Source organism: Rhinoderma darwinii, chromosome 6, assembly GCF_050947455.1.
Source record: "Rhinoderma darwinii isolate aRhiDar2 chromosome 6, aRhiDar2.hap1, whole genome shotgun sequence".
Classification (NCBI taxonomy): Eukaryota; Metazoa; Chordata; class Amphibia; order Anura; family Rhinodermatidae; genus Rhinoderma; species Rhinoderma darwinii.
Window position 1 is genome coordinate 133,149,462 of NC_134692.1, and position 27,279 is coordinate 133,176,740.

At 43.1% G+C, this 27,279-nt stretch overlaps 2 protein-coding genes across 2 annotated transcripts in view; one reads left to right on the plus strand and one right to left on the minus strand.

The window, feature by feature from the left end:
• Positions 1-4,262, minus strand: part of LOC142655814 (ankyrin repeat and fibronectin type-III domain-containing protein 1-like) — a 219,469-nt gene extending 215,207 nt beyond the window's left edge. Inside the window, exons 1-2 of the mRNA XM_075830400.1 lie at positions 3,774-4,262; positions 773-804 (exon numbers count right to left, since the gene is read on the minus strand). The gene's annotated coding sequence lies outside the window, so the exon portion shown is untranslated. The remainder of the gene's footprint in view (positions 1-772; positions 805-3,773) is intronic.
• Positions 4,263-4,341: 79 nt separating this feature from the next.
• On the plus strand, positions 4,342-26,300 carry TEDC2 (tubulin epsilon and delta complex 2). The gene is made up of 11 exons (XM_075830416.1): positions 4,342-4,457; positions 6,763-6,834; positions 7,942-8,040; positions 8,612-8,667; positions 11,409-11,883; positions 12,937-12,990; positions 14,040-14,118; positions 17,307-17,427; positions 20,240-20,338; positions 24,430-24,620; positions 25,992-26,300. The coding sequence occupies exons 2-11, from the start codon at positions 6,806-6,808 to the stop codon at positions 26,130-26,132; spliced, it is 1,344 nt and encodes a 447-aa protein (XP_075686531.1). The 5' UTR covers positions 4,342-4,457; positions 6,763-6,805; the 3' UTR covers positions 26,133-26,300.
• The last annotated feature ends 979 nt before the right edge of the window (positions 26,301-27,279 follow it).

Below are 27,279 nucleotides of genomic sequence, written 5' to 3' on the forward strand. Positions count from 1 at the left end.
ACGAAAGTAACTGCAAAAACCACAAAAAAAAAAAACTACGCAATAAATATGACTCATGTAAGGGTGCTATTTTTGCAGAAATACCGCAAAAAAAATAAAAATAAAGCGCACTGACCGCAATATGTGAATAGGCCCTCAAGAAAGCAGTCCAGCTTTTTTTTTTGCTCTCATTCCCCGTTTGCAATTGAAATGTAGTCATGTGTATTGACTTACCTGGTGCTGTATTTCACAGGTCCGTTCCTAGGTGCCGTGGGGGTCACCTGATCAGTATTCTGACAACCCAAAACCAATAGCATCTACTGTGGAAACCAGAGGTCATTGAGAACCTGACTACCAGACCGTACAGCAGATGCTATAGGATACAGGGAGTCAGAATGAAGATCATGTGACCCCCCCCCCCCCCCACAGTAGCCCGGAACGGCTGCTGGTGAAATACATCATCAGATACATTTGCAAAATTTTTGGTGTTTTGATCTAAATGAAGCAATTTATATTAAAACACCGTTTTGTGTATACAGCTCCTATGCAGACCAATGTGTGTGTCCATGGTTACTTTCTTCCATCTGCTGCCTTTTCTACTGGTGTGTAACATAACAAAAGATAGGGGTCAGATGTTGTTTGTAGTCTGCAACCATGGAAACACATTAGGTCTGCCTAGGTGCTGCATCCATAATACAAAAAAAAAAAATAGTGGCAAAGCTTTACATATATAAAATAAAATCCACATATGTAATAAATTACCCGAGAAGTAAAAAGAAAACAGTGACCTCACCTCGAGAACCCTCCAAGAACCAGACAAGGATCCTGAAAGCACAAAATACATGATTGTCGATTCATTCTTGGAGTTTTCAGTGATAATTATAGTTGGGAACTTTTTTCCCTGAGGATTTGGCAGTGATCATCATAACAACTAGTGGGGAAAGGATCTGATCATGTGGAGGGGGGGGGGGGGGTGAGTGCAACATTTTTAAAGAAGAATTCCAGATAACCCCTTTCATTTGCTGCATAAATCTAATTTAGGTCTTTCTGTCCATCATCTAAAAGGTGCGGTAGCGCAGCGTTTTTGCCGCGTGGCCAAAAACCGCACCAAAAAAAAAAAAAAAACGCTTGCGAATTTCCAGTGATTTCCATACTAATTGCAAACCCGTGAAAAACACGCATGTGTTTTTTTTTGCACACTGCAAAAAAGTGGCAAAACAGCACCGTGTGAATAAACCCATAGGCCGAAAATATGCAGATAAACGCGGGTAATATCTGCACGTAACCGTGCGTTTTTAGGCGCAGTTTTTACATTTTGATGCAGAAATATGTGCGATTGTTTAACTTTTCATCCATCACATGTTATCGTAAAAAAAAAGGGGACCTCTCAGCTCAGTCTACGATGGATTAACCGTGATTACGATGTACAATTTATCACAGAAGGGATACAAATGAAATACAGTAAAGTGAGAAGAGCTCTTAATTACAATCCAATTATAAAAGTCATCAAATACCCGGGCGTTGGCAGCGAGACAATTATTATTCCATTATCTCACAAAGAAGTCAGAATTCATCCCCCGACACATCCACATATTGACATGTAAAATATTGTAGACCCCCCCAGACACCGCTAAGGGCCCCTTCACATCAGAGGTTAGACCTTTCCGTCGGAGGAACCGATGAACGGAAACCATAGCCTTCCGTTTTCATTACCATTGATTTCAATGACAATGCTTCCGTTGCAAATGGTCTCCGTTCCGTCAGGTTTCCGTTTTCTTCATGGGAATATTGTTGTTGAATAAGCTATTGTTTCCACGAAAACAATAGCTTTCCGTTCACTGGTCCGTCCGACCGAAACGTCTAATGGATCCAATGAACGGACGTATGACGCTGATGTGAACAGTCCGAGGCCCCATGCACATGACCGTAGATTTCGTTCGTAATTACGGACCCATTCATTTCTATTTCCGATGGACACTTTCCCGTATAGCTGTCCGTGCCGTAGAAAACTTCTGTAAAAAAATAGGACATGTCCTATTTTTTTTTTTTTTATGGACCGTGCTCCCGTACTTTATAATGCACTGTCTGCAAATTTGGATGACTGTCCGCAGCCGTCAGTGCCCGTAAAAACTTTTTCATTTTACACTTTGTCTGTAATTGTTCAGGTTTAGGCCTCATGCACACGGGCGTGCCCACAATCACGGCCCGCGATTGCTGGCACGGATGGCCGCATTCTCGGCCCATGCTCTCATACAAATGGGAGCACGGCCCGTAAACCACATAAGATAGGAGATGTACCGCAAAAGATAGGACACTTCTACAGCCCGGACACCTACCCGTAAATAAAAGGGGAAGGTGTCCGTGGACAATAGAAGTGAATGGGTCCGTAATGGCGGACATTATATGGGGCCTCATTAAGCAGACGGAGAACTTTTCCCAGCGCATGAATGCTAAATTTTGACTGCTCCTCTGGGAAGGTTTCGAGACGCTGATCAGAAGAAACATTCATGTAAAATAGCTGCAATTACAATTAAAAAAAAATAATCAAGATGTATTCAAAAGAGTTCATTGTGTTCACAGCTGATCTGCAGAGATGGGTCATTTTAGTCTGTGGGTAACGGGAAATCACACAGATGGTTTCACGGAAAACGCCAACCAGAAATGAAAATCAAACAATATGGATCAATCAAAAACAACTGGCGCAGACGTTTTTATGACGTAGTGGTCTATTAAAAATGGCGTCCTATTTGTATAAGGGCTTATGCACGCGAATACAAGACCCGAACAGCATTGCACAGCCTCGGTTGGGCGCCGTAACTACGGCAATGCTGCTCGGGGAGAATACGTCTATACGTACGGAATCTGAAGGAGCGCGTCACAATGTATTTTGTGTCAGATTCGCACAAAATACCTCAGAAAAAACCTTCGCATGGTATCGGAGGCATACATAGTAACTTTAGGCCTTATTCACACAGTGCAGTTTTTGAAGCCAAAACCAGGAGCGGATTCAAAAGCAGAATCTTTCCAATATCCAATCCTCCTTCCTTTTACGATCCACTCCTGGTTCTGGCTTCAAAAACTGCACTGTGTGAATGAGGCCGTAGAGTACAAGCCACGACACAACAGAGGAGATATATCAAAACTGGTGAAAAGTGGAGTAGTTGCCCATAGCAACCAGATTCCATCTTCTATTGTTCAGGCGCCCTTCGGAAAATGAAAGCAGCAACCGGATTGGTTGCCATGAGCAACTACTCCACTTTTCCTTTGCACCAATTTGAATACTTCTCACCCAATTTGTCTACCTAGTGGTAGGTATTGGTGCCTCAGGAGTCCTGCCGCCATTTCGTCTGGGACTGATGACATCACCAAGTGATGCTTCCAAACGGTTAGCTGATGGAACGGCTTTGAGAAATATGCGTTTTGGCCTGGACGCCATATTTATGGAGTCACTAACGCGTTTTCCATCACGAGCGGCATGGTCGGGAAAAGCAGGTAAGGCTTCAAAGTAGATTTACTACATTACCCGACACTTTTCTCATTACAAAATATCGAAGACCTTGGGTTAAACCTGGCAGGGTTTCCAAGCATGCGCCATATTCCTCAAAAGACGAGCCCAATGTTGAGCAATATGGTACACGCTGACAGACTGGCAACCACTAGGACAGCGTGCCAGTCTTAGTGTGTCCATACCTGCATAGTAAATGCATAAGTTCACACAAAACATACACATACAGTATATACATATATTCAGTATACATTCAAACACATACACACTGTGACACATACACACTTACTTTCTCTCACAGAGAGGCGGTTGGGCACAGCAGGACAGGACCGCTCCAGTCAGCAGCCATGTAAAGACGCTGTAGCTCTCCCTCCCGCTTCCTCTCTGACCCGACTGTCGTCTGTATCTAGTGCTTGTCTGCCATCTGCTGGTGAAAGATGAACATCTCCCGTGTAATGTTCACCTTTCACCAGCAGATGGCAGGCAACACATGCAGGCTGTATGTACAACAGACTGAGAAGACCCGCGGCCCGGAGTGAGGGCACAATGGGGGGGTTATAACTCCCTAACACTCCTCGCTCGTATGCTCTCCTGCCTGAACTACACATAATATAACGCCCGCAGTAAAACTGACTGACTGTATGGACGTGCAGCCTGTTTATACATTTATATGAAGATCACAGGAGAAACTGACACAACTCTAACGTTTGTCAGCATAGGTCACGACAACAGTGTAAATAAAGTTAATCTAAAACAAAAAATTCCCGCCTGCAGCGCTTGAAGTAAAAGGCGGTCGTTCATAGGATATGTTTCACGGCTCTAGTATGTAACACCCTCTGTGATTGGTGGAGCGGTAAGGCTTGCTCTGCATAGTAACAGTTGCTAGGGACGGTAGTTCTAGTTCTTCTACTTCCTCTGAGCCTGTTGTCTTCTGTCCCGGGTGAAGTGTTGGATCTAGTGCGCTCGTAGACAGGTGAGGGGATGAGTATTATCAGAGTAAAGTGTCATATGGTTCTGTAACTTAAAACTTGTACATTTTCCGGCAGGTCTTCCTTGCCCCAAAAAAATATGGCGCAATTTGCGACATTCGCCACATTCATAGCAATGTCCTATGGACGTATCGTTTTACAAAGCCCTTCCACGATGCGCGCCTGGTCGGATCTGGTCCGACTGTTTTTGTCTCAGAACACGTCGCATTCGCTTAGTTTGTTGTAAGTTTGCAAAGAAATCTGCAAATAGACATTGACCAATCCAGATGGGTTCGTCAGGTCTCCGGTATTTTCTTGACGGCAGGAGTAGCGTAGCAGACCGCGTAATTTTCGCTGTCAAAAATACCAGTAACCTGACAGACAGGCAAACGCAACAGTGTGAACAGAGCCTGAGGCCGGAGGGTGAAATCCATGCTCTTTTTTTTATTTGTAATCTTTTCCCCGTATTTGAATGTTTTCGGTTGCGTTCTTTTCATGTGTTTTTTTCCTCTCGTTTAATGGAATACACAACGTTTTTTTCTAATACGACTCGTAAGTTAATTACAGGTGTAAATAAAAAAAGCCGTCTGCACTAAAGGGCGCGTTTTCCCGTTGAAGTAAATTGGAACATTTAGACAGGTGTATTTTAATGCGCGTTTTGGTGTGTAAAATGCGCCGAAATACACGTTCAATGAAACGCCGTTTGTACAGGGCACGCTCCCGGGCTGAAAATGTTCAGACATCAGGTAAATAAAAATTAAAATTTTTTTTTTTTTTTTTTTGTAAAAATGACCAAATAAATAGTTTATTTGACAAGAGTGCTGGATATGTCGCTCCTCCATGTTCATTACTTTATCATTATGACGCACAAACGCCGAATTCCTGTCTATTTTTTATATAAACGTAAATATCTTAAAAATAAACAGATGACCACAACTCTGGGTTCACACAGAGTTAATTTCGTGTGGAAACCGCTCCGCAAAAAATGGGACATGCCTTATCTTCACGCCATTACGCCTTTGACTTCCCAATGACATCAATGGGAGGCAGAGAAAGCGTATTTTATATTTTATGCCCGCGGCGCTCAATGGCCTTTAGGCCGGGTTCACAGTGAGTTTTTTGCAGGTGGAAAATCTGCCTCAAAATTCCGTTTGGAAGTTTGAGGCAGGTTTTCCTCTGCCTGCACGCCGATTTTCGCTGCGTTTTTCGCCCGCGGCCATTGAGCGCCACGGGCATAAAACGCAGCGAAAGACGCTTTCTCTTCCTCCCATTGATGTCAATGGAAGGTCAGAGGCGTAATCGAGCGAAGATAGGGCAGGTCCCTTCTTTTTACCGCGAGCCGGTTTTACCGCTCGCGGGAGAAAACCGCCCCCGCCTCCCATTGAAATCTATGGGTGGCATTTTCGGCCCTTTTTTGGAGAGTTTTGCGGAGCGGTTTCCACGCCAAAAAACTGAGTGTGAACCCAGCCTTAATTCATTTTATTCTGATCATTATTTTGTTATATTATTGTCATATAATTTAAGGGGTATTTCAGGATTCAGCATTGATAGTCCATCAATATGTGGTTTGTGGGGGTCCGACCCCTTGGAATGCCACTGATCAGCAGTATACAGCACCATCGCCCCTTCACTGCAGTGTCTAACACAGCCTTGTCCATGTGCGTGCGGACGTGTCTGGTGCTGCAGCTCATCCCCATCCAAGTGAACAGCACCAGACTCGGCCGCATGGATGAGTGTTGCTATGTCAGTACATCGGTATGGTGATCACTGACATACAACAGCCGCCTCACCCTATAAAGGGCACTGCCTATGAAGAGAACATTCACATATATCAGTAATGGTGCAGCAGAAAGCCACGAAAACTGCGCAGGTGTAAACAATCCCATATTAGTGACTTTGGTCAAGTTGTTAATTGAAATTAGGGCCGGTTCACATGAGCGTTGCTTTCCGTTGAGGGTTAGCGTCGGAGGTTTCCGTCGGGTGAACTCCTCAACGGAAAGTCAACGCTGATGTGAACCGGCCCTTACATGGAAGTTGCGTCATGTGACTGGATGCAAGAAAAGATGGCTATAGATATTACACTTCTGTCTGCTTCTTGTCAATTTCAGAGGGATTCTCTGATTTTGACTTGCCCCACCTGCCATAGCTGATCACTGTCTGTCTTACCCCTGTCTAAGTAAAATACATATATAGTTGGGCCAGATGGGGATGTTAATGGAGGTGTCGGGACTGTCAAAAGAATACAAGCCGCTGCACTTTGGTTTTTATGAAGTTTACTTTGCATATTCAGTTTTGTGTTTATTTCCGCAGGTGACACAGGACAAAAAAAATCTTGACTGGATCAGATGGTCCAATGATGTTGTCGTCGACCTGCTCACAAAGGTACTGTCACTTTAAGGGTATGTTCACACTACAGCGTCCGTGCAGGAGAAAACAGCCCCGTCATTTCAGCCGTAACGGCCTGTGCAGGCGCTTGAACGTTGCGTCCATTACAGACGTAATTGGCGCTGCTTTTCATTGGAGTCAATGAATAACGGCTCCAATTACGCCCCAAGAAGTGGCAGGTCACTTCTTTGACGCGGGCGTCTATTTACGCGCCGTCATTTGACAGCGGCGCGTAAATATACGCCTCGTGTGAACAGACAAACGTCAGCCCATTGCTTTCAATGGGCAGATGTTTGTCAACGCATTCAAGCCGTAATTTCGGACGTAATTCCAGGCGTAAAACACCCGAATTACGTCCGTAATTTGGCCGTGTGAACCTACCCTAACACTGAGCATGTTAAAGGGTTTATTACCTAACCACAGGACAGGAGATTAATGTATGATCGCTGGAAGCACTACCCGTCACTAAAACGGGGTGTCCCTAGCCCCCCATTCCTCCTACCTGCGCAACCGCAGGATGAGTTTGAATGGAGCGGCAGTCACGCATGGGGGTCATCTATGGGGCTGACAGAAACAGCTCAGCAATGTACTCGGCTATATCCGTCAGCCCTATAGACATTGAATGGAGCATCATAGCGCATAACCACTGCTCCATTCTTCACATTAAAGGGTAACTAAACTTTTAAAACACTTTTGACATATCAGAAGTTTTGACCAGTGGGGGTCCGAGCCCTGAGACCCCCACGGATCGCTAAAACAAAGCAGCAGAAGTGCTCAGGTAAGTGCCGTTCTGCTTAGTTTCTGATCGGCTTTTCTCGGAAAGCCGAGGAATCGGGTATAGGCTCAAAGACTTTCTGTCAAGCCCGTACACCGCTCCGAGGACAGCTGATCTGAATCTAAGCAGCACAACGCTCACCCGAGCGCTAAGTTAATTGTGCTTCCCTTTTATTTACTGTATTGTGTATCTAGCCTGTCCTGTGTAAACTGAACACATCTATGATCTCTACCTTCATTACATAGAAGACGGGATACATGTGCTTATTACTCTTACGTACATGTCTATCTTTAACCTTCATTCTTTATCAAATGTCTCTCCTCACACAGGCTGGTGTCCCTGCTGAATCAGACACTTCTTAGCTGCAAAGAAGAAGAGAAACAACTAGAAGAGCAGCTTAGGCAGTGGCGGAAACTTCTAGACAACCGGTATGTCTAAAGGCGAATTCAGACGACCCTAGTATACGTCCATGTGATGGCCGTTAAAACAAACCGCCACGCTGACGCTTGTATTTCAATGGGGTCGTTCCCACGGCGTTTGTTTCAATAGACCATGTGAATGGTCCGTTGAAAAATAGAACATGTCCTATTTTCTTCCGTTTTCACGGATCTCTCAATAGACTCGCGTCTATGGGGATCCGTGAAAACGGGACCCGCATGTTGCAACTCGGCCGTGAAAAACGGCTGTTTTTCACGTCCGAGTTTGCACTAGATCGTTTTAATCCGGCCTTAAAGTGGTGTTTTTTTAAATTCTGAGGTTATATAGACAACTGGTGCCAGATGAGCGGGAACCAACCATCATTTCAGATCATACCAACCACTGGCAGCCGACACTTCGCTCAGCTATAACACCTGATGGCCTGGGGTCTTAAGACCTGAACTTGTGGCAATCAGCTGATTTCCTGGGGCCTTCTGAAAAGGGGTTGTCATGTTGAGACGACCCCTCTAAAAATGTCCATGCAGTGGCACTCACAATATTGTTTTATTTTCCTTTTAATAGGGATCCTGAAAACTGTGAGCCCTTGAAGCAGGATGATGTGGCAAATGAGCCTCCGAGTAAGTAGGAAACCTGTTGTCAAAAATTTGAGTCACGTCCCTGTTCTTAAGACTATCAAGACAATAGGGTTAAATATCTCTGGGGTTTATTACTGTAATACAGAGATTGACATTTGACAGTAAGAAAAAATGAAAGCAGCAGGGTACCATTCCCCTTCCCGGTAGACCATTTAATTTCAGCAGAACTTCACAACATTGCACGGAGAAGATTGGACGCCCTCACAATAGGATCCGTCTCACAGACAGACATTATAATATGTATTCAGATTAGAACAAGTTAATGTATGCTAATTCCCAGCTCGGTGATGAGTTCTCTCCTCCCTCATCGCCGGGTTTGCGAGCAGAAGAAGCGATATTCTACTTTCTATTTATAGAGCCGTTTGTCTGGAGAATGAGATGCTTTAATCAAAATGAATGTCCTAATTTCATGCCTTAGCATAATTCATTTTTTAATACAGTTTATTCCAACTCGTATTGTTTTCCCTCTGTTTATATAATAGCAGCCGGGGTTTCTCTCTGAAATCTCAAATTATTTTTTCCAAGTGGTTTAACATTTCTCTCTCAACACATCTGCCTGGTACTAGAATGCCTCAGTGCAGTAAAGGGCGGGTATGGCCATGTATATCATGAACACAGACTAAGTTGGTGTTTACTAGAAACATATCTTCATCCACGGTGCCCTTACTTTCTTAAAGTGTACCTCCAATGGTCCAATTCCAGTTAGGGAATTACTAGCTGTTCTTTGTGTCTGTAGGAGGGAACTTGCTAGCTAATAAAGTCCTCTGATCATAGCATCCTCTGCATTGATTTAAAGGTTATTTACCCCCCCCCCCCCCCAGGTATCAGTGGTTACCTGGAGTTTAAAAAAAGTTACAAGCTGCAATCTTCGTTCATTCATTTTCAGGCCCACTGATCTGCAGTTTGCAACCCAGCTCCTAGTTTGACTCTTCTCATGTGGTCGTGTCACTCCCAGTAATACATGCTGGATGTGAGTTCTGTGTATCCAGTATTCTGCCTGCACTAGCTGTCATGTATGGGCACAGCTTCATCCCTGTACTGCTTCCACTTCTACAGTCCATGAGGGATCTCTTCTCCCTTGTGCTGACAGACACTGATGCTGAGGATTGTGTGATTTCCCCCCCCCCCTCCCTTCCCCTGCAGAATCTCCCATGACATTTAAGAATACATTTTTTAAAACATAACAACCTATTTCTATATGAAAGTACATTACTGCCTGTGCATCTAAAATGCACACCTAACGGAGATTATTACTAGATCGCCCTGAAAGCCGTTATTAGACCCAAGGCTGTCAAAATGTCCCCGTCAGAGCCCCCTCCCTTTGCCTGCACCATGATCAGTACTGATTGTGGGGCATCAGGGGTTAAACGTCCAGGACCTTTTCTCTGATCCCGGGTCGTTTAGTGAAGGAATGTGTCTTGTCAATCACAGCCAAACCCCTGCTGATAATCGTGCGGACATAGATGATGTACATGTACGACATACTGCGGGAACTACATCCCGCTGATGATGTACATGTAGGTCATTTTGCTTTAAGGGCTAAAGCAAGCAGTCTATGTGAGAGGAATGGGGTGGCAAGGGTAATGTGAGCTAGCAATCTTTTAGACAGAGTGACCAGGACCAGACGGCAGATCTACTGTATCTGTAACATGACAAGCAATAACCACTTCATGTTAGTGGATTAGGAAGGACTGCAGCACAAATAGATGAGCTTGTTATAAATTCTACTACCTGAACGGTCTTGTGTATTGGCACGTGCCACACGACTGCTGTTGCTTTACTTAGTGGGAGTTGGTAGCAATGGCTCTTGTTGGAGCTTCTAATAGCGTTACTATGTTGTAAATGTGTGGGCAGGGATCCACAATGTTAATTTCTCAGCTGCTGGAATAAGTAGGTGTAGGAGGATGTGACGATTGACGTGTGTTGTTACTGTCTAGTATTTTTCAATTGCAAGACGCTTACCCTTCATTTACCTGTTCCTAAAAGCCGTATTTTATAATGCAAATACAACGTACAGTTGAAAACTTACCCCAGAAAACGTCACGGAAGAGTGAACAAATCAAAAGTTACCTGTGTGGTACATCTCTAAAATTCAGGTGCCTTGGTGCACATCTTTCCTAGTGTTTCAGTCATCTTATTACACAAGTGGAACGAGAGATGGGCCACACAGGATTTCAAGAAAAGCAGGGTAGGTAAGCACCACGGTCCATAATCCAGCAGGGACCAAAAAATGGCCACTAGATGTTGAAGACTCTTTGACAACGTGGTTTGGGACCGTGCAAGTCTCTTCATCATGATCTATATCCACCTGATGTAGAGGCTGGTTTAACCCCAAAAGTATTTTCAACTGCTAAAAGTTAGTCCTTCTTGGATTGTCCTCAGCGCATCTTACCTATCCCACTTTTCTTGAGGTCACGGTGGTCCATTACTCCTTCCATTGCACTTTTGGGACCACATTGGTCATTGCCAATGGAGGGTACAGCTGCAGCATTATGTTTGTGAATGCTTATACTAGTTTTGTGCTTGTAGGTGAAAAACCAAGGGGATATATATATATATTTATTTATTTTTTTTTGACTGGTGTCAACAACCTGTGATATGGTTCTGACCCAGTGCAAATTTCAGTAATGCTAGGACATACCTGGTGACGTTGGTAGAGCAAGTGTCATGATTCTTGCCATAATTTTTTTTTTTCAGTGTATGTTTCTTTTCTCCTTTGATAGAGATCCAGCCATCACCGGAGGATCTGGAAGAGGTGGCATTGCTGAACAAAGCTCTGGAGAAAGCCTTAAGAGTGAGAGGAACCAGCAGGACAGACTCGCCTGTTAATAAAGCTCTGCCTTGTCCATCTTCTTGCCCAGTGACAAAAGAAAAACCCATTAAAGCTTTAAATAAACTTACACAGAAAGGAACAAAGCTAGCAATTTACCAGCTGAACCCTCCGTACAAAACTATCCTGGACCGGAGGAAAGTCCCAAGACCTGTGCATGGAGCGTCAGGCAATAAGTCTACAGGTTTAACATCTTTAGCACCACCAGCTCTTAAAAAAATGAACAGTAGTGAAGGCGGCGGGCAGCTGGAGGCCAAGGCAAGCACCATCCGACCGTGCAGTGCATTGTCAAAACCAGTCTTCCCACCTCCTACGCTTTCATATCCGATATCACAACCTCAAAAACCTTCTACTTTGAAAGAAAAAAGGTGAGATATGTGTGTGTGTGTGTGTGTGTATATATAATATTTCCGTTTTTTAAAACGATACGACCAGCAGATGAATGAGCCCCGTTCACCTGCTGATTGCTGCCCTGTTTACACAGGGCAATTATCTGCAACGAGCGTTCTATGAACGATCGTTTACCCGATAATTGCGCAGTGTAAAACCCCCTTTATACCTTGTCCTGTTTTTTTTTTTTTGTTTTTTTTTTTTTGTTTTTTTTTTTAATGAATGATCAACATCAATAAACAGGTGGACAATAAAGTCCATTGGTTGCTTCCATCTTGAGCTGGCTGTGAATACCAATGTCTTTCTCCGGTGCCTTTCTTCTTCCTCAGTTTGGCTGTAGTGAGCGGGAGGGCAGGCGGCAAGTAATGAAGTTGCATAAGTCTGTGTTCATTAGACCCTGCTGACATATTGGGGGAGTCTATCCGGGTGTAATGGGGGAAGTGGTAGTCTGAGGTCATGGCATCATGTGTTAATATTACCAATGTAAAATAACCATAGTTCCTGCACTTATCAAATCAAAGGGATGGGTTTGCTAATTTCTTCTTATTCAACCTCCACCCAGACATATTATTAAACACATCGTAACTACAAACACTGTGTAAGGCCCCATGCACATGACAGCAAAAAAACCTCCGAAGGGTGTCAGTGCCGTGGAAATGTTCCGGGAATTATGGAACATGTCCGTTCTTTCGCATTTTGCGGGCCGTGCTCCCATACTTTGTATGGGAGCACGGCCCGAAAATGCGGCTGTCAGTCAGCGGCCGGCCGTGCCCGCAATCGCGGGCCGTGATTGCGGGCACGGTCGTGTGCATGGGGCCTAAAATTATTGCTTATATCCAGTGAAAACATGTCTCCCTGCCCTACGATCATTGTTATTGCTAGAATCTCCGTATGTAAAGAGAAGACGCCGTTATGCGTTTTATTTGGCTATAGTCAGAATTTATTGTTATTTTTTTTTTTGTCCAATTTTACATGTTATAATTTTAAAAGTCATCTTAGTAACGGATAAACTACTTTTTCACTCCCCACAGATCAACCCTGAAACTACCAGTAACCTATCAGCAGGCATACACGAAGAGCAACAAGTGAGATTAAATCCTATTAGTTCATTGGCCGCATTATTGATGTGCACTGTGAAACCCCATAGTTAGGGCCTGTTTACATCTGTGTTTCTGTTGCTTTGTCAGAGGAGCAGAACAACAAAAATACCATTCCGTTGCATGACTTTTTAATGGGTCCCGTCGGGTTTCCGTCATGATGTTTTTCCGGAAACAATCCTGCAGCATGCTACGCTATTTTTCCCGGCATATTGGACCAGCTATATGACGGAGACCACTAGCAAAGCCTCCAATGCAGATGTGAACAGGCCCTTACTGACATGATGTTATATTTTCTTTCTTTTTGGTGTTGTTGAATATTTTATTTACTTGATGCATGCGATTTCTGTACAGTCTTGCTTTCCAGTTGAAAAAGGCTCAGGGCGCTCTATTAAAATGCTCTGAAGGAAATAGATCTTATACATAGTGTGACGAGATGAGTTAGTGCCCCATAGCCTCCAATATGACTTACAATGGTTTCTACTGTTCGGAAGAGCAGCCCTGAAGCACAAACTGCCGCCGTCATGTGAAGTCTTGTGCATAACACTGATTTACAGTTTTAATATTTGGCTGGAGATGCATTTCAAGGCCGTCCAGATTTTACATATAAACACAAAAACCACATAAACCCACGACACTATAGTAGCAGCGCTGTCGCTTCTTTCTACTAATTAGCGAGGGTAACATCGGTCAGACATTGATGGCATAGCCTAGCGGTATTCCATCAATGTCCATCCAACCACGAACAGACACGATGCATAGAAATGTTTTTGTTGTTATATTGTTGTTTTTAAACTTTGATTTTTTTTCATCTTCTGTAATAGCAGCAGTTTCAGTTCAGTTTATGAACAGCCCAGCCCTTATAGGATTTTTACGTATGACACATTCCACATATGTAGCGCTCATTTCACTTGTTAAATTCCCTTACATTGGAATGTATTAGAGTCTTTTATGTTCAGCGTAATAAGAAGCTCTGAGGAAATTGGGTTTGGCGATTCCATACTGAGATAACCATGCTGTTTTCCTGTGTTTTATAGATTATGGGAGAAGTTCTATGCAATTCAAGACCATCTTCCTGCTTCCAGACCCTCGTTTATACAGAAGCTGCAAACAACTGTATCCTCTTCCTGCTGGGTGACGTAAAAGCACTATCCAGTGGTCCTTAGAGAATAGACCATTGTAAAATGTACTGAGATTGTGCTAATAGATGTATATCACAGGCCCCATCCTGCAATCCCAGCTGCGAGACTTGCATGCTAAATGAAATCTGTGAAGCTGCCTGCAGGAATAGATGGGTTTCTTTTTTATCATGGAATGGGGCAACTAGTGGACTTTGTATCTGTATCACATTATATTAATTTATTCTAATCTTTGCCAGCCTCTCCGCACCGCGTCTCCGCACAGGTAAGGGCCTGTTCACATCAGCGTTCGCTACAGTTATTGATTTCCGTTCATCTGCTCCGTCGGATGAACGGAAAGCATCGCTTCCATTTGCAACATAATTGATTTCTAAGGAATTTTTTATTTTTTTTTCAGTTTGCCTCCGTTCCACTAGGTTTTTGTTTTTTTTAATAGCGTACTTGGCAGCACTATTGCTTCCATGAAAAAAACAGCGGAGTGGAGGCAAATAGGAACCATAATGATTATGATGATGATCACAGTTCAGCCTCCTGGCTCTCTACTTATCTCTTACCTTATATAAGTGAATACTGAGGGCAGGATAATCACACTGTCCTACCAAGCAGGTAGAGTTGGTCCTGGCACTATCTGCTCATGTGATGCCGTTCTGAGGCATCATGGGATTGAAAGCATAGCGCAGGGGAAAATCTAAAATTCAAGATGGTGTCTGATCTGTTGCAGACATGAGGCCGGACTGTAGGGAAGGGAGTACAATATACAGAAGTGCAGAGCTGGATAGACAATCAGGTGGGGGGTGCAGTTTTGTTTCCGCTGGAGGTCCTATTTAAATGGGACTAAAACTAATAATACAGCGTTCTTCCTTCTTCTTTTCCCAAGGAGTCTGGCATTTCTCTTAGGTAATAATTTCAAAAGTATTGTATTTTAATGATCGATGTTGGAACTTGGGGCGCACTGTTGTTTTGCTTACTATGGGAAGTGTTTGCTAACATCATTGCTTGCAAATGGTACTGAAACTACATTTATAGACTATATGGGGACAGCTTTTGTGAGCCCTCACATATACTGTATAACCTTCTAGACCTGTTACTTATAATTTGTATATTTTATTATTACAAGGAATTGTCCACCTAAAACATCTACCCCAGAAGTGAACTGAACAGGGTGTCCAAGTGTTGGCATGTCCACATTCCCCCTGCAAAAATATACTAGTCCATCTCAATGAATTAGAATATCATCAAAAAGTTAATTTATTTCAGAAATTCAATTCAAAAAGTGAATCTATTCTATAGATTCATTACACACAGAGGGATCTATTTCCAGCATTTTTTTCTTTTAATGTTGATTATGGTAACAGTTACTGAAAACCCAAAATTTAGTCTCTCAGAAGATTAGAATATTGGGTAGAAGTTGAAGATTGTAGACTCCTGGTGTGACACTCTAATCAGCGAATCAACACAAAACACCTGCAAAGGTTTCCTAAGCCTTTACAAGGACTGGTCTGTGGCTCAGGGATCCAAAGTCCTGTTTTCGGATGAAAGTAAATTTTGCATTTCACTTGGAAATCTCGGTCCCAGAGTCTGGAGGAAGAGTGGAGAGGTATCAATCCAAGCTGCTTGCGGTCCAGTGTGAAGTTTCCACAGTCAGTGATGGTTTGGGGGCCGTGTCACCTGCTTGTGTTGGTCCACTGTGTTATATCAAGTCCAGAGTCAGCGCAGAGTCTACCAGGAAATTTTTAAGCACTTCATGCTTCCCTCTGCGGACAATCTTTATGGAGATGCTGATTTCATTTTCCAGCAGGACTTGGCACCTGCCCACACTGCCAAAAGTACCAATACCTGGTGTAATAACCACAGTATCACTGCGCTTGATTGGCCAGAAAACTCGCCTGACCTAAACCCCATAGAGAATCTATAGGGTATTGTCAAGGGGAAGATGAGACACCAGACCCAACAATGCAGACGAGCTGAAGGCCGCTATCAAAGCAACCTGGGCTTCCAAATCACCTCAGCAGTGCCACAGGCTGATCGCCGCCATGCCACGCCGCATTGATAACACCTCAGCAGTGCCACAGGCTGATCACCTCCATGCCACGCCGCATTGATAACACCTCAGCAGTGCCACCGGCTGATCGCCTCCATGCCACGCCGCATTGATAACACCTCAGCAGTGCAACAGGCTGATCGCCTCCATGCCACACCGCATTGATAACACCTCAGCAGTGCCACAGGCTGATCACCCCCATGCCACGCCGCATTGATAACACCTCCACAGTAATTAATGCAAAAGGAGCCCCAACCAAGTATTGAGGGAAGATATTGTACATACTTTTCAGTAGGACAACATTTCCGTATTAAAAATAATTTTTGAAATTGGGCTTATATATTATTCTAATTTTCTGAGAACCTAAATTTGGGGTTTTCATTAACTGTTACCATAATCATCAACATTAAAAGAAAAAAAGTGCTGGCAATAGATCAGTGTGTGTAATAAATCTGTATAAAATATGAGTTTCACTTTTTGAATTGTATTACTGAAATAAATTCACTTTTTGATGATATTCTAATTCATTGAGAAGGACTAGTTGTTACATGGCGTCTAGTCAATGGGCAACCACGGAATACATTGTTGCATCGAGAGCTACTTTTTGCAGTGACTCTCCACCCTGGCTAATAAGACCACCATTGTTTATAAAAATACAATGATCTAGACGATGTATTGTTAGCAGGGAAGACATGATATTTGTAGGCTTATATTGATATGCCACGATGCACCCCCTGTTGCTTTGCTCAGGACTTTACACAGAACTCTTTGGCTCTTGCTATGCACGTGCCAGGTGCTCCCATAGAAATATGCACTAACATTACCGATCCCTCCATTGTATGCGTTTGTGTACATGAAGCTGCCGAGCAGATGTTATTGACCCGTGCAGCGACTTAATGTCTTCAGACTGGACATTATTACCTACACTATAATTACATGTAATGATTTTTCCATGCACTATTTAATTTGACGGTTTACCTTTAAATAATTTGTTCCATTCTAATGATATTTTTTTATTCCTGGGTTCTATGGCATTTCCAGCTCATCTCCTCTCCTACCTGCTGTACAGCTCTACGATTTTGCAATATTAAAATTTCACGTCGTATTCCTTAATGAACCATCAGTTTGCTCCTGAAACTCCTAAGCTAAGCCTTTTCGAGATTGAGGAGGAGAGCACGCGCCTACTGAGAGAGGTCAGAAGCTGGCAGCAAAATGTAGACTCTGTCCATAACTGGCAAAGATCAGGTGAGGGATGAGGCTTTCTGAACAGTGATTATGATGTTCTCCACAACATGACCTCTAATCTGCAAATACTTTACAGGCAAGGGAAGATCTATAACTATTGGGAGGATGTCTTGGTCAATTATACTATAATGAGGATTCAGCAGTTGTCTCTTCCATCTTAATAATTAAGTGTATGCGCATGTTAAACATCTCCTTGCTAGAGGCTCAAATACCACCGTCTAGATTATTCTGCTAGGAATAAAATTGTTAGTCCATTACATATATTTTTTTTTTCCTTTCTCCGCTCTCAGTCTGTGTCACTGTGACCGCTCAACCCCTACTTTTTATAGGTTCACCTCAGGAGAAGCAAACACTCTGTATGCTGTGCAGCACAGACCGGGTCCATTTATGCGGTGTCATTACATGACTCACGGTGCTTGTCCCACCTCAATTACAGCCTGCCGAGCTTCCATCACTCTCAAAGGACAGAATTTAACCCTTTTCAGCAGTTATCGAAGAGGAACACCGGGTTCCATCATCATTGGGCATTCATGTGACCCTGCTGGAGATTCTTGTTATTGTGACAGAGTGTAAAAATGTATAACTCGCTTATTAATTTATGACGTGAAAAACCAAGTACTATGGACATAGAATAATGTAGCACTTAACGTGATTTCTAAGAATATTAGACAGCTGGAGTGTTCTAGTGGTCTATAGAAACTGACTCATTTTATACCCAAGGTAGCTTCTATTTTCGGCATATTATTCCAGTGCAATGCTTCTAGTTAATTGTTGCTCATTATGAATTCTGCTTCTCTTAATTAACCTATGCTTCGCTCCTATTATATGATATAGCGCAAACAGGTCCTATTAGTTTCCATGTGTATCCAACAGTAAATTAATCCAGGTCATATGCACCGTAATATTGAAGTTCTTCAGTGAATTGTAGAATATTCCCACATTTGTAATCTATTAGCAATCTGATTGGAATTGTTTGTTCCAGTGTCTGGGGTATTGAGGTAAAAGGTAAGACTTTTATCAGGACTTGTGTTATCAAGGCTGAAAGGCAGTGATGCTGTCTATGATGCTCGGATGTTTTATGTTGTACAGTATGACACTTGCAAAGCACGCCATTAGTTTGTGACGCGGTTACTTCGTGCTCGATCCATTGGTCCGATTCCGCCTACCCGTAGCCATTTTAATAGTTTACTTCCTGCACTGAGGTGTTCAAGCTTGTAAAACCGGGACTTTTTAAAGGGAATGTTTACCCTTGAACTGTGGGAGTCTGACTGCTGGTTCCTCTACCAATCACAAGAACAGGGGTCTCTGTTGCCCGCAGCCAGAAGGAGTCGAATGGAGCGGTGGTCAAGCAGGCGCCCTGCCGCTCTATTCAAAGTCTATGGCTTTGATGGAAACTACTGAGGTTCATTCTGTTGACCGGTGGGGGTCGGACACCACACATCTCACAGGGTAAAGGTTATAACTTGTTGTAACCGGAATACCCCTTTAAATAATGCCTGGCTACCTACAGTCGCCACTAGAGGGCGCTTAGGAGCTTATTGCATACTACTTATGCATTGAACTCTATAATAAAACAGTATGCAGTAAGAAACTAAGCTCCCTCTAGAGGCGGATGGAGGGAGCCGGGCTTTATTATTTATCTCTATGGTTATGTAGGAAATTTGGAGCTTTGTATCAGAGAAACATAGCTATAAAGATATATTTAGAAATTAATCAGAACAGAATTTTGGGCATGGTGTGAAAAGGTGGATATTTAAAATAAGGCGACCACACACATACAGATAATATGAGCAGTCTAGGCAATAGCCGTTTTGACTACGGTGATAGCACCATCCTTCCACAACATTATTGGGAATATTTGAAGGGTTTGGACACTTTCTTATAAATATATTTACAGTAATTAAAAATATGGTGTAAAGTTGTAACGATTACTAATTCTCTGATATCTCCTCGTGATGGAATCAGTGCATGTGCAATGGAAGCTGAATGATGGTGTCGGGTCATTCGCAGTAGAAACCAAATGAGGGTAGTACATGTAGAGCCATGGATATATGGGTTGGGTGACCTCTGATGATGATGTTACACGGACGAGAGAGCACTGTGTATGGGGGTTTAACCCTGTTTACAGAGTGGACAGGGTTAAACAAAAAAAGCCAGAATTGCTGTTGTTTTGGTCACCTTAACTCCCCCCAAAAAGACGGAATAAAAAGTTATCAAAAAGTCGTAGGTATACCAAAATGGGAGCAATAAAAACTACAGCTCGTCTGGCAAAGAGCAAGCCCACACATTGCTCCATTGACAAAAAAAAATTGAAACCATTATGGCTCTCAGAATATGGCGACACAAAATATTTTTTTTCACTTTTCTATTAGTGGTGTTTTTTGGCCGTGGCCGAAAACCACAGCAAGAAAGCGCAGGCAGGTCAAAATGTGCCTCAAAAGGTATTTTGAGGCCGATTTTTTTTTTTTCTTTTCTACCTGCAAAGTTCTCCATGTGAACAGGGCCTAAAGGGGTTTTCTACACCGCCCCCTCAGGGCAGGTACTACTTATGCATTGAACAGTGTATCAATTTTACTCGCAGTGTTCCTTTAAGACATCGGGTGATTTAGGGAATGTCTTTTATGCCTATACCCACCTGTATTTGGCTAAATATCCGAGCATCCTGGATGTAGAGATGGCGTTCTAGATAAAGTTTTATGTCCCGAAAGAAGAATAGAGGCTCCTTTCTACAGATCAGAAAGCAGTGCGCAAATTATATTGACATTTGTAATGGATCATATCTGAAAGTCTGACATTTCTCTGGTCTCTAAAGGTCCAGCGCGCTGGCAGAATTACCGGTCTCTGCTGCTTTTGGAAGCTCTACAAGAAGAAGTGGCCAAATTCCAATCGGAGCTGCAAAATCTCCAGCTGGGTAAGTGACTGAGAATTATCAGGCCAGACATTGTGGTGTGTTGTGCCCTCGTCGGGAGGCTTTCGAGTCGCTATCCATCTTTTTGAATTACATGAGGTCTCCATCGGCTTCATAAATCCCAAGTTTATCCAGCAAAATGAGCGCCGAAATACAATAGAATGTTCCATGAAATATTTTAAATGCATTGTCACCAATACAATGTCATCGTAATGTGTTCCTTCTGGAAGATTAATTGAATACAACCAATTGACAATCATTATTAAAGGTACAATTCATCTGTCCATGTCCATTGAGTTGGTAAAATGAGGAGGCCTGGTGCAGCCTTGCATGCAGATCACGGACGTAGTATGTTCTATAATATGGGCTAGGTGGTTACCTGTATTATTGAAATGGGGGGGAAGGGCTGAGGAGAGAGACTATATTATCATTTACTGATGTGGTTCAGAGGACAGTAATCCTGTTTGCTGACCCTGGGGATGTGTTGTATATAATTAGTAAAGATGTGATTTCTATTTGTCACAAATAAATACATTTTAAATTATTATGAAAGCCGGAGGCATAGATTCAAAACCTGTCCCAAGGCCCCCATAGCTTACTTACTATTTAAAGGGAATGTGTCGCTAGAATATTTTTTTTTTTCATATCAGTTAAACAATTATTATTTAAGTGATTACACATTGTTTTAATTTTTTCACAAGTCAGGAAATATTATAAATTAGATTCTAATTTATAACATTTCCATGTGCTGGGCACTAGAGGGAGCAGTTCCCAAAATTGCAGCATTGGCATGTGGTAAAGTAACCTCATTGATTTATGCTGCAAATTTGGGGTGGACACACTCTCTAGTGTCCTCACACAATCCCCCCTCCCTTCTTCTGGCTAGTGCCAGGAGAAGGAAGGGTTTGCATCTTCAAACCTCCTACACTGTGTGCTGCCATTTTCTGAGCGACTGCAGTGTAGGAGGATTAGATACAGGGCTCAGCAGACAGTATCACACGAATATACACTAACATAATACACACATCACATACACGAACATAAATTACCTGCCTCCGCTGGTCTACGCTCCTATTGCTTGCGCCTGAACATATGGCCGGAAGCTGCGGCCGGAAGTCGTCATCTTACTGTTCGGCAGCGGCTTCCAGTCCACATGAAAATGATGCCGGATTTCGCTCTGCGAACGAGCTTCGTTTTGGTCTGTGTGGGAGCATGCGCCGTTCCCACACAGACGGCGTACGCTTCTGAGAATGGACCGGCTCCCGTTCGCATTGTCTATGGGGTTGTATGTGCCGTATTCCATCTCTGTATGTGTCGTTAATTGACACATACAGAGATGAAAAAAAAATGGCAGCCCCCATAGAGAAGTGAAAGTAAGAACAATGTAAAAAGTAGAACATGAGAACACAAAAGCAATATGATATGATAAAAAAAAAATAAAAAAATTCCTGACACCTTCCCTTTAAAATGTTGACCAGTTTTTAAATCAATGATTCAGCTGGTTGATCGGCGCTCTTTTGCTCCTGTCACACGGAGCTATGTAAGGGGACAAGCGCTCGTTACTCCGATCGCTCGTCCCCATACATTATTATCATGTCGGCAGAGCGTCTCCCTGTTTACACAGGGAGATGTCCTGCCGACTACAATATTTAACTTTTTTCAAACTACGATCAGCAGATGAACGTGCGTTTGCTCAGCAATTATCGGCAACAAGCGTTTTATGAACGATCTTTTACCCGATAAGTGCCCAGTGTAAAACCCGCTTTAGTCTTCTATTGAGATGTTCCCTTTTCGGCTGTGGAACAAAAGAGGGGGTGTGCCTTAGTATATGGGGCGTGGCTTAATATTTTATTGTCCTACTGCAGAAGGGGGAGGTTCCTTCTCCAGCCAGTTGTCTTACTGCTAGGATTGTGAGGGGGAGTAGGGGGGCATGGCTGAGCTCCTTGGACACTAGAAAAAAATTCTTTACATGTTTCTGAGCTTCAATTGTAAGGCCTTGTTCACACAGTGCAGTTTTTCTGCAGATTTTGCATGTTTTTTTTTTAAGCCAAAACCCGGAACGAAACCTAAACAGAAGAAATATATTAAGGAAGGCCTTATAGGTCTGCTATCCTGGATCCAATTCTGTTTTTGGCTTAAATGCATGTAAAATCTGCACTGTGTGAACAAGGCCTTATATGAGTCACATAAGATCAAAAGTAAGGAGGAGAAAGTACTGGGATATTTTTTATGTTTTTTGTTTCTTTTTGTACATTTTCTATGTTTAGTGTTCCTTTAAGAACAGGGCAAGCATACACTTCTGGAAGATGAAGCCTCTTTGCTAAAGGTCTTCATATTCCATAGAGATTTTTGTTCTTCTTGAGTCAGAGATACACTGTAAAATCTATTGTGGGAAAACTGCTTTACGTTTCTGGGATCTGATTTGTAGAATTCATAAGTATTGATATTAGATAATGTCAAATTTGGGAAGAGATGGGGAAAATTGTCATCTCCACCAGTAAATGATGCTATTACAGCTCCCCAGCTGGCAGGATATAATTCTGTTCTTCATACTGGCCACAATTGTGGAAATATCATTCCAGGAAAGCGAAAGAAAAAAATAATGATACCAATTGTCTGTATTGGCTCTTTTTATCGTTGGCACTGGCTAATCTTTATGGACAAAGGATAGGAGCCGCTCATTAGCTTCTGTAGTTTATTCAAACCATTAACCTTAAAGGACAGCCTAAATCTATGGACATACAGATAGAGCCTAAATCTATGGACATCCAGATACAGATAGAGCCTAAATCTATGGACATCCAGATACAGATCGAGCCTATAAATCTATGGACATCCAGATACAGATAGAGCCTAAATCTATGGACATCCAGATACAGATAGAGCCTATAAATCTATGGACATCCAGATACAGATAGAGCCTAAATCTATGGACATCCAGATACAGATCGAGCCTAAATCTATGGACATCCAGATACAGATAGAGCCTAAATCTATGGACATCCAGATACAGATAGAGCCTATAAATCTATGGACATCCAGATACAGATAGAGCCTAAATCTATGGACATCCAGATACAGATAGAGCCTATAAATCTATGGACATCCAGATACAGATAGAGCCTATAAATCTATGGACATCCAGATACAGATCGAGCCTAAATCTATGGACATCCAGATACAGATAGAGCCTAAATCTATGGACATCCAGATACAGATAGAGCCTATAAATCTATGGACATCCAGATACAGATAGAGCCTAAATCTATGGACATCCAGATACAGATAGAGCCTATAAATCTATGGACATCCAGATACAGATAGAGCCTATAAATCTATGGACATCCAGATACAGATCGAGCCTAAATCTATGGACATCCAGATACAGATCGAGCCTAAATCTATGGACATCCAGATACAGATCGAGCCTAAATCTATGGACATCCAGATACAGATCGAGCCTAAATCTATGGACATCCAGATACAGATCGAGCCTAAATCTATGGACATCCAGATACAGATAGAGCCTATAAATCTATGGACATCCAGATACAGATAGAGCCTAAAAATCTATGGACATCCAGATACAGATCGAGCCTAAATCTATGGACATCCAGATACAGATAGAGCCTAAATCTATGGACATCCAGATACAGATAGAGCCTATAAATCTATGGACATCCAGATACAGATAGAGCCTAAAAATCTATGGACATCCAGATACCGTCACTACATATTCTAGACTAAGGCAGCAGATGAACGAGCAAACATTCGATCATCTGTTGGTCGTATTGTTTTAAAAAAGTAAAATATTATCGTTATTGGCAGCACATCTCCGGATACGTTGCGTATTCATCCAATATGGCAATTTGGCAAGATTCTGGATTATCAGGCAGTATTATTACCAGACTATTGGAAATGCTAGACCATTGGATAACCGATTTACTGGAATTTTATCGTTCTTGGTATAAGTGTCATGTACAGATTTTCGCCATCATTTAATGTCTGTACATTTATCACTCCTCGATATTTTCCGCCATGACGCTTCTTTTCCAATTACTCCTTTTATTTATATATTTTTCTCCTGTAACTAGTGGCTGAAGAATATAGGAATTGGGCAGAAAACCATTCTATCAATGCTAGTTGCTCAGAGTCAGTAGGCTGCCCCTCTATGTACAGCCGGTCTCCTCCTGTGCTTATATATAACCATCCAGATGAGCTTCGTGAGCTGACCCGCAGCCGGCTGAGAGTGGTGGAGCTGCAGCAGAAGATTCATCTACACGAGGTAACGTAATCCGGCCATTACATATCCGGGGAGTGTGTGACGTTGTGGACGGCTCTTCTTTTGCGGTTTGTGCCCCTCTCTCCTCTGAACAGCCACTTCTGTGTTTTGTGCTCTGTATGGAGGAGATGGGGAAACCTTTTACATTATCCAGATCCAGCTTTACCGTATAAATATTCAATATGCCCCATTATTGGCGCAAGTAGTGAACATATGAAAACCATCCTGCTACAATTCTGAAACTCCATCTCTTGTGCCCTTCTCTCTTGTGTTTCTTGGACCCCTCTCTCTTTTGTCTTTTGTGCCCCCCCTCTCCTTGGTCTCTTGCGCCCCCTCCCTCCTTGGCCTCTTGCGCCCCCCCCTGTTCTCTCGTCTCCTGCGCCCCCCCCCCTCTGTTGTCTCTTGCGCCCCCCCCCCTCTGTTGTCTCTTCAACCCCCCCCCCTCTGTTGTCTCTTGTACCCCCCCTCTGTTGTCTCTTGTACCCCCCTCTGTTGTCTCTTGTACCCCCCCTCTGTTGTCTCTTGTACCCCTCCCCTCTCTGTTGTCTCTTGTACCCCCCCTCTGTTGTCTCTTGTACCCCCTCTCTGTTGTCTCTTGTACCCCCCCTCTGTTGTCTCTTGTACCCTCCCTCTCTGTTGTCTCTTGTACCCCCCCTCTCTGTTGTCTCTTGTACCCCCCCTCTGTTGTCTCTTGTACCCCCTCTCTGTTGTCTCTTGTACCCCCCCCTCTGTTGTCTCTTGTACCCCCCCTCTGTTGTCTCTTGTACCCGCCCCCTCTGTTGTCTCTTGTACCCCCCCTCTCTGTTGTCTCTTGTACCCCCCTCTCTGTTGTCTCTTGTACCCCCCTCTCTGTCTCTTGTACCCCCCCTCTGTTGTCTCTCTTGTACCCCCCTCTCTGTTGTCTCTTGTACCCCCCTCTCTGTTGTCTCTTGTACCCCCCCTCTGTTGTCTCTTGTACCCCCCTCTCTGTTGTCTCTTGTACCCCCTCTCTGTTGTCTCTTGTACCCCCCTCTCTGTTGTCTCTTGTACCCCCCCTCAGTTGTCTCTTGTACCCCCCCTCTCTGCTATCACTCACTTCTCCCCCCCCCCCCCCCCCCCCCCCGTCGGTTATTATCCCTCCCTCTTGTTATTTTCCCACTCTCGCTGTCCCGCTTTCATCTCTCACTCTTCTATTCTCTCCAGCTTCCTTCTCCCCCTGTTTCCTCTGTGTCTCTACCTCTTTATGATTATTTTTTCCCTGATTTGTTGATTACCTGATTCTCAAGTCCCCAGCGTAGATGTCTCCACTTGGTTCACATTAATAGCGTTTAATTGCTGCAGCGCTGCCGTCACCCTGTGAATGATCCATTAGTGTAACGCTGTGATCTCTCCCAGGTGTTCGGTGAAGAGCTCCTTGCTGAAGCAGAATCCTGGAGTCAGGCCGCCCCAACCTCCTGCCTGCTGCTGAGGGCGCTATACACCCAGCTGTGTGAGGGGGGGAACATTTTCCCAGTACTGGTGCAGGACGACAGCTGACTAATGCCAGGCGACATCAAAACGCGTGTCCTGGTAAATGCTGATGCGTTTGATTGCTCTTTTTTTTTTTTTTCTCTTAAACCCCCTATTTATTTATATGTAGCTTTGTAATCTAATATGTTCACTTATTTTATGTATATTATTTTAATAAATATGAAATCAGAAAAATCTAATTTGTCTGTGTTTTGTTTTTATATGTTGGACACTGATCGTCTGTTCTAGCGCATCAATTCTAGTAATAAGACCTTTACTTATCGCATTTACTCCCCTAACATCAATCCTCCGTATGTACGCTGTCATGTCTATACTTACCTATTTCTGGAAAAGCTGGGTGACTACCAGTACTGCAACCAGTAGACCTGTCACAGGTTTGGGCCTCCGCTTACATCAGCCTAGTCCTCCATCCCCGCTCCAGAAGTGCTGGAAAAATAGTCTGATCAGGACTGTAAGAAAGCTGGGTGACAGCACATATGGAAGCTGCATTGTAACCAACGTTGGTTGTTACCCAGCTTTCCCAAAAATACATAAGAAACCGCTGAATATTGCATCAACCTGTGGCTGGAATTAATTATACACCAAAAAAGTTGTTATTAAAGCTACAAACTTTTTGTTAATGCCTGGAGTGTAATGTCTTCCTGTAACCAGTAGGTGGTCCAGTTACAGTCTCTTTCTATTAGAACATTTATTTTTTTATTCTCCAACCTCCTCTTCTTCTCATAATAAATGAAAATGCTAAACAAGCTTCCGTATCGTGAAAATCTGAAGCTCAATGTGTGTGTCTGGTAATGACTTCAACGCCGGAAAATGTTAATTGCAAGGTTCTATTCACATATTGTGGTCATATCACAGTGAATAAGAGGTTATTTGCTAACAATTAGGACTGTCAAAAAAAGAAACTCTCGCTCTCTCCGGCAAACCCGCGCTCTCACACACTCTCTCACTCTCTCTCTCTGGCGCACCCGCTCTTTTTTTATTTTTTTTTATTTTTTGTGTTCGATTTTTCTCTTCCTTTCTTCGTTCCCCTATGACACAGTGTAGAGGTTATTGGTTTTCTCACTGTGATCTCTTCTCCAGGGAGATCACCTCATATATTTTGTGGCCAGTTAGTTGATTTAATGATGAAATGCTCTGACATCTGGGGTGGTAA

What these genes read in the sequence shown, in the direction of transcription:
- TEDC2 (XM_075830416.1), top strand. Translation starts at nt 6,806, where the DNA reads ATGATGTTGTCGTCGACCTGCTCACAAAG. An exon ending in CGGAAACTTCTAGACAACCG is followed by an intron (nt 8,041 to 8,611) that starts GTATGTCTAAAG and finishes TCCTTTTAATAG; the next exon opens with GGATCCTGAAAACTGTGAGC. An exon ending in TACAGAAGCTGCAAACAACT is followed by an intron (nt 14,119 to 17,306) that starts GTATCCTCTTCC and finishes ATGAACCATCAG; the next exon opens with TTTGCTCCTGAAACTCCTAA.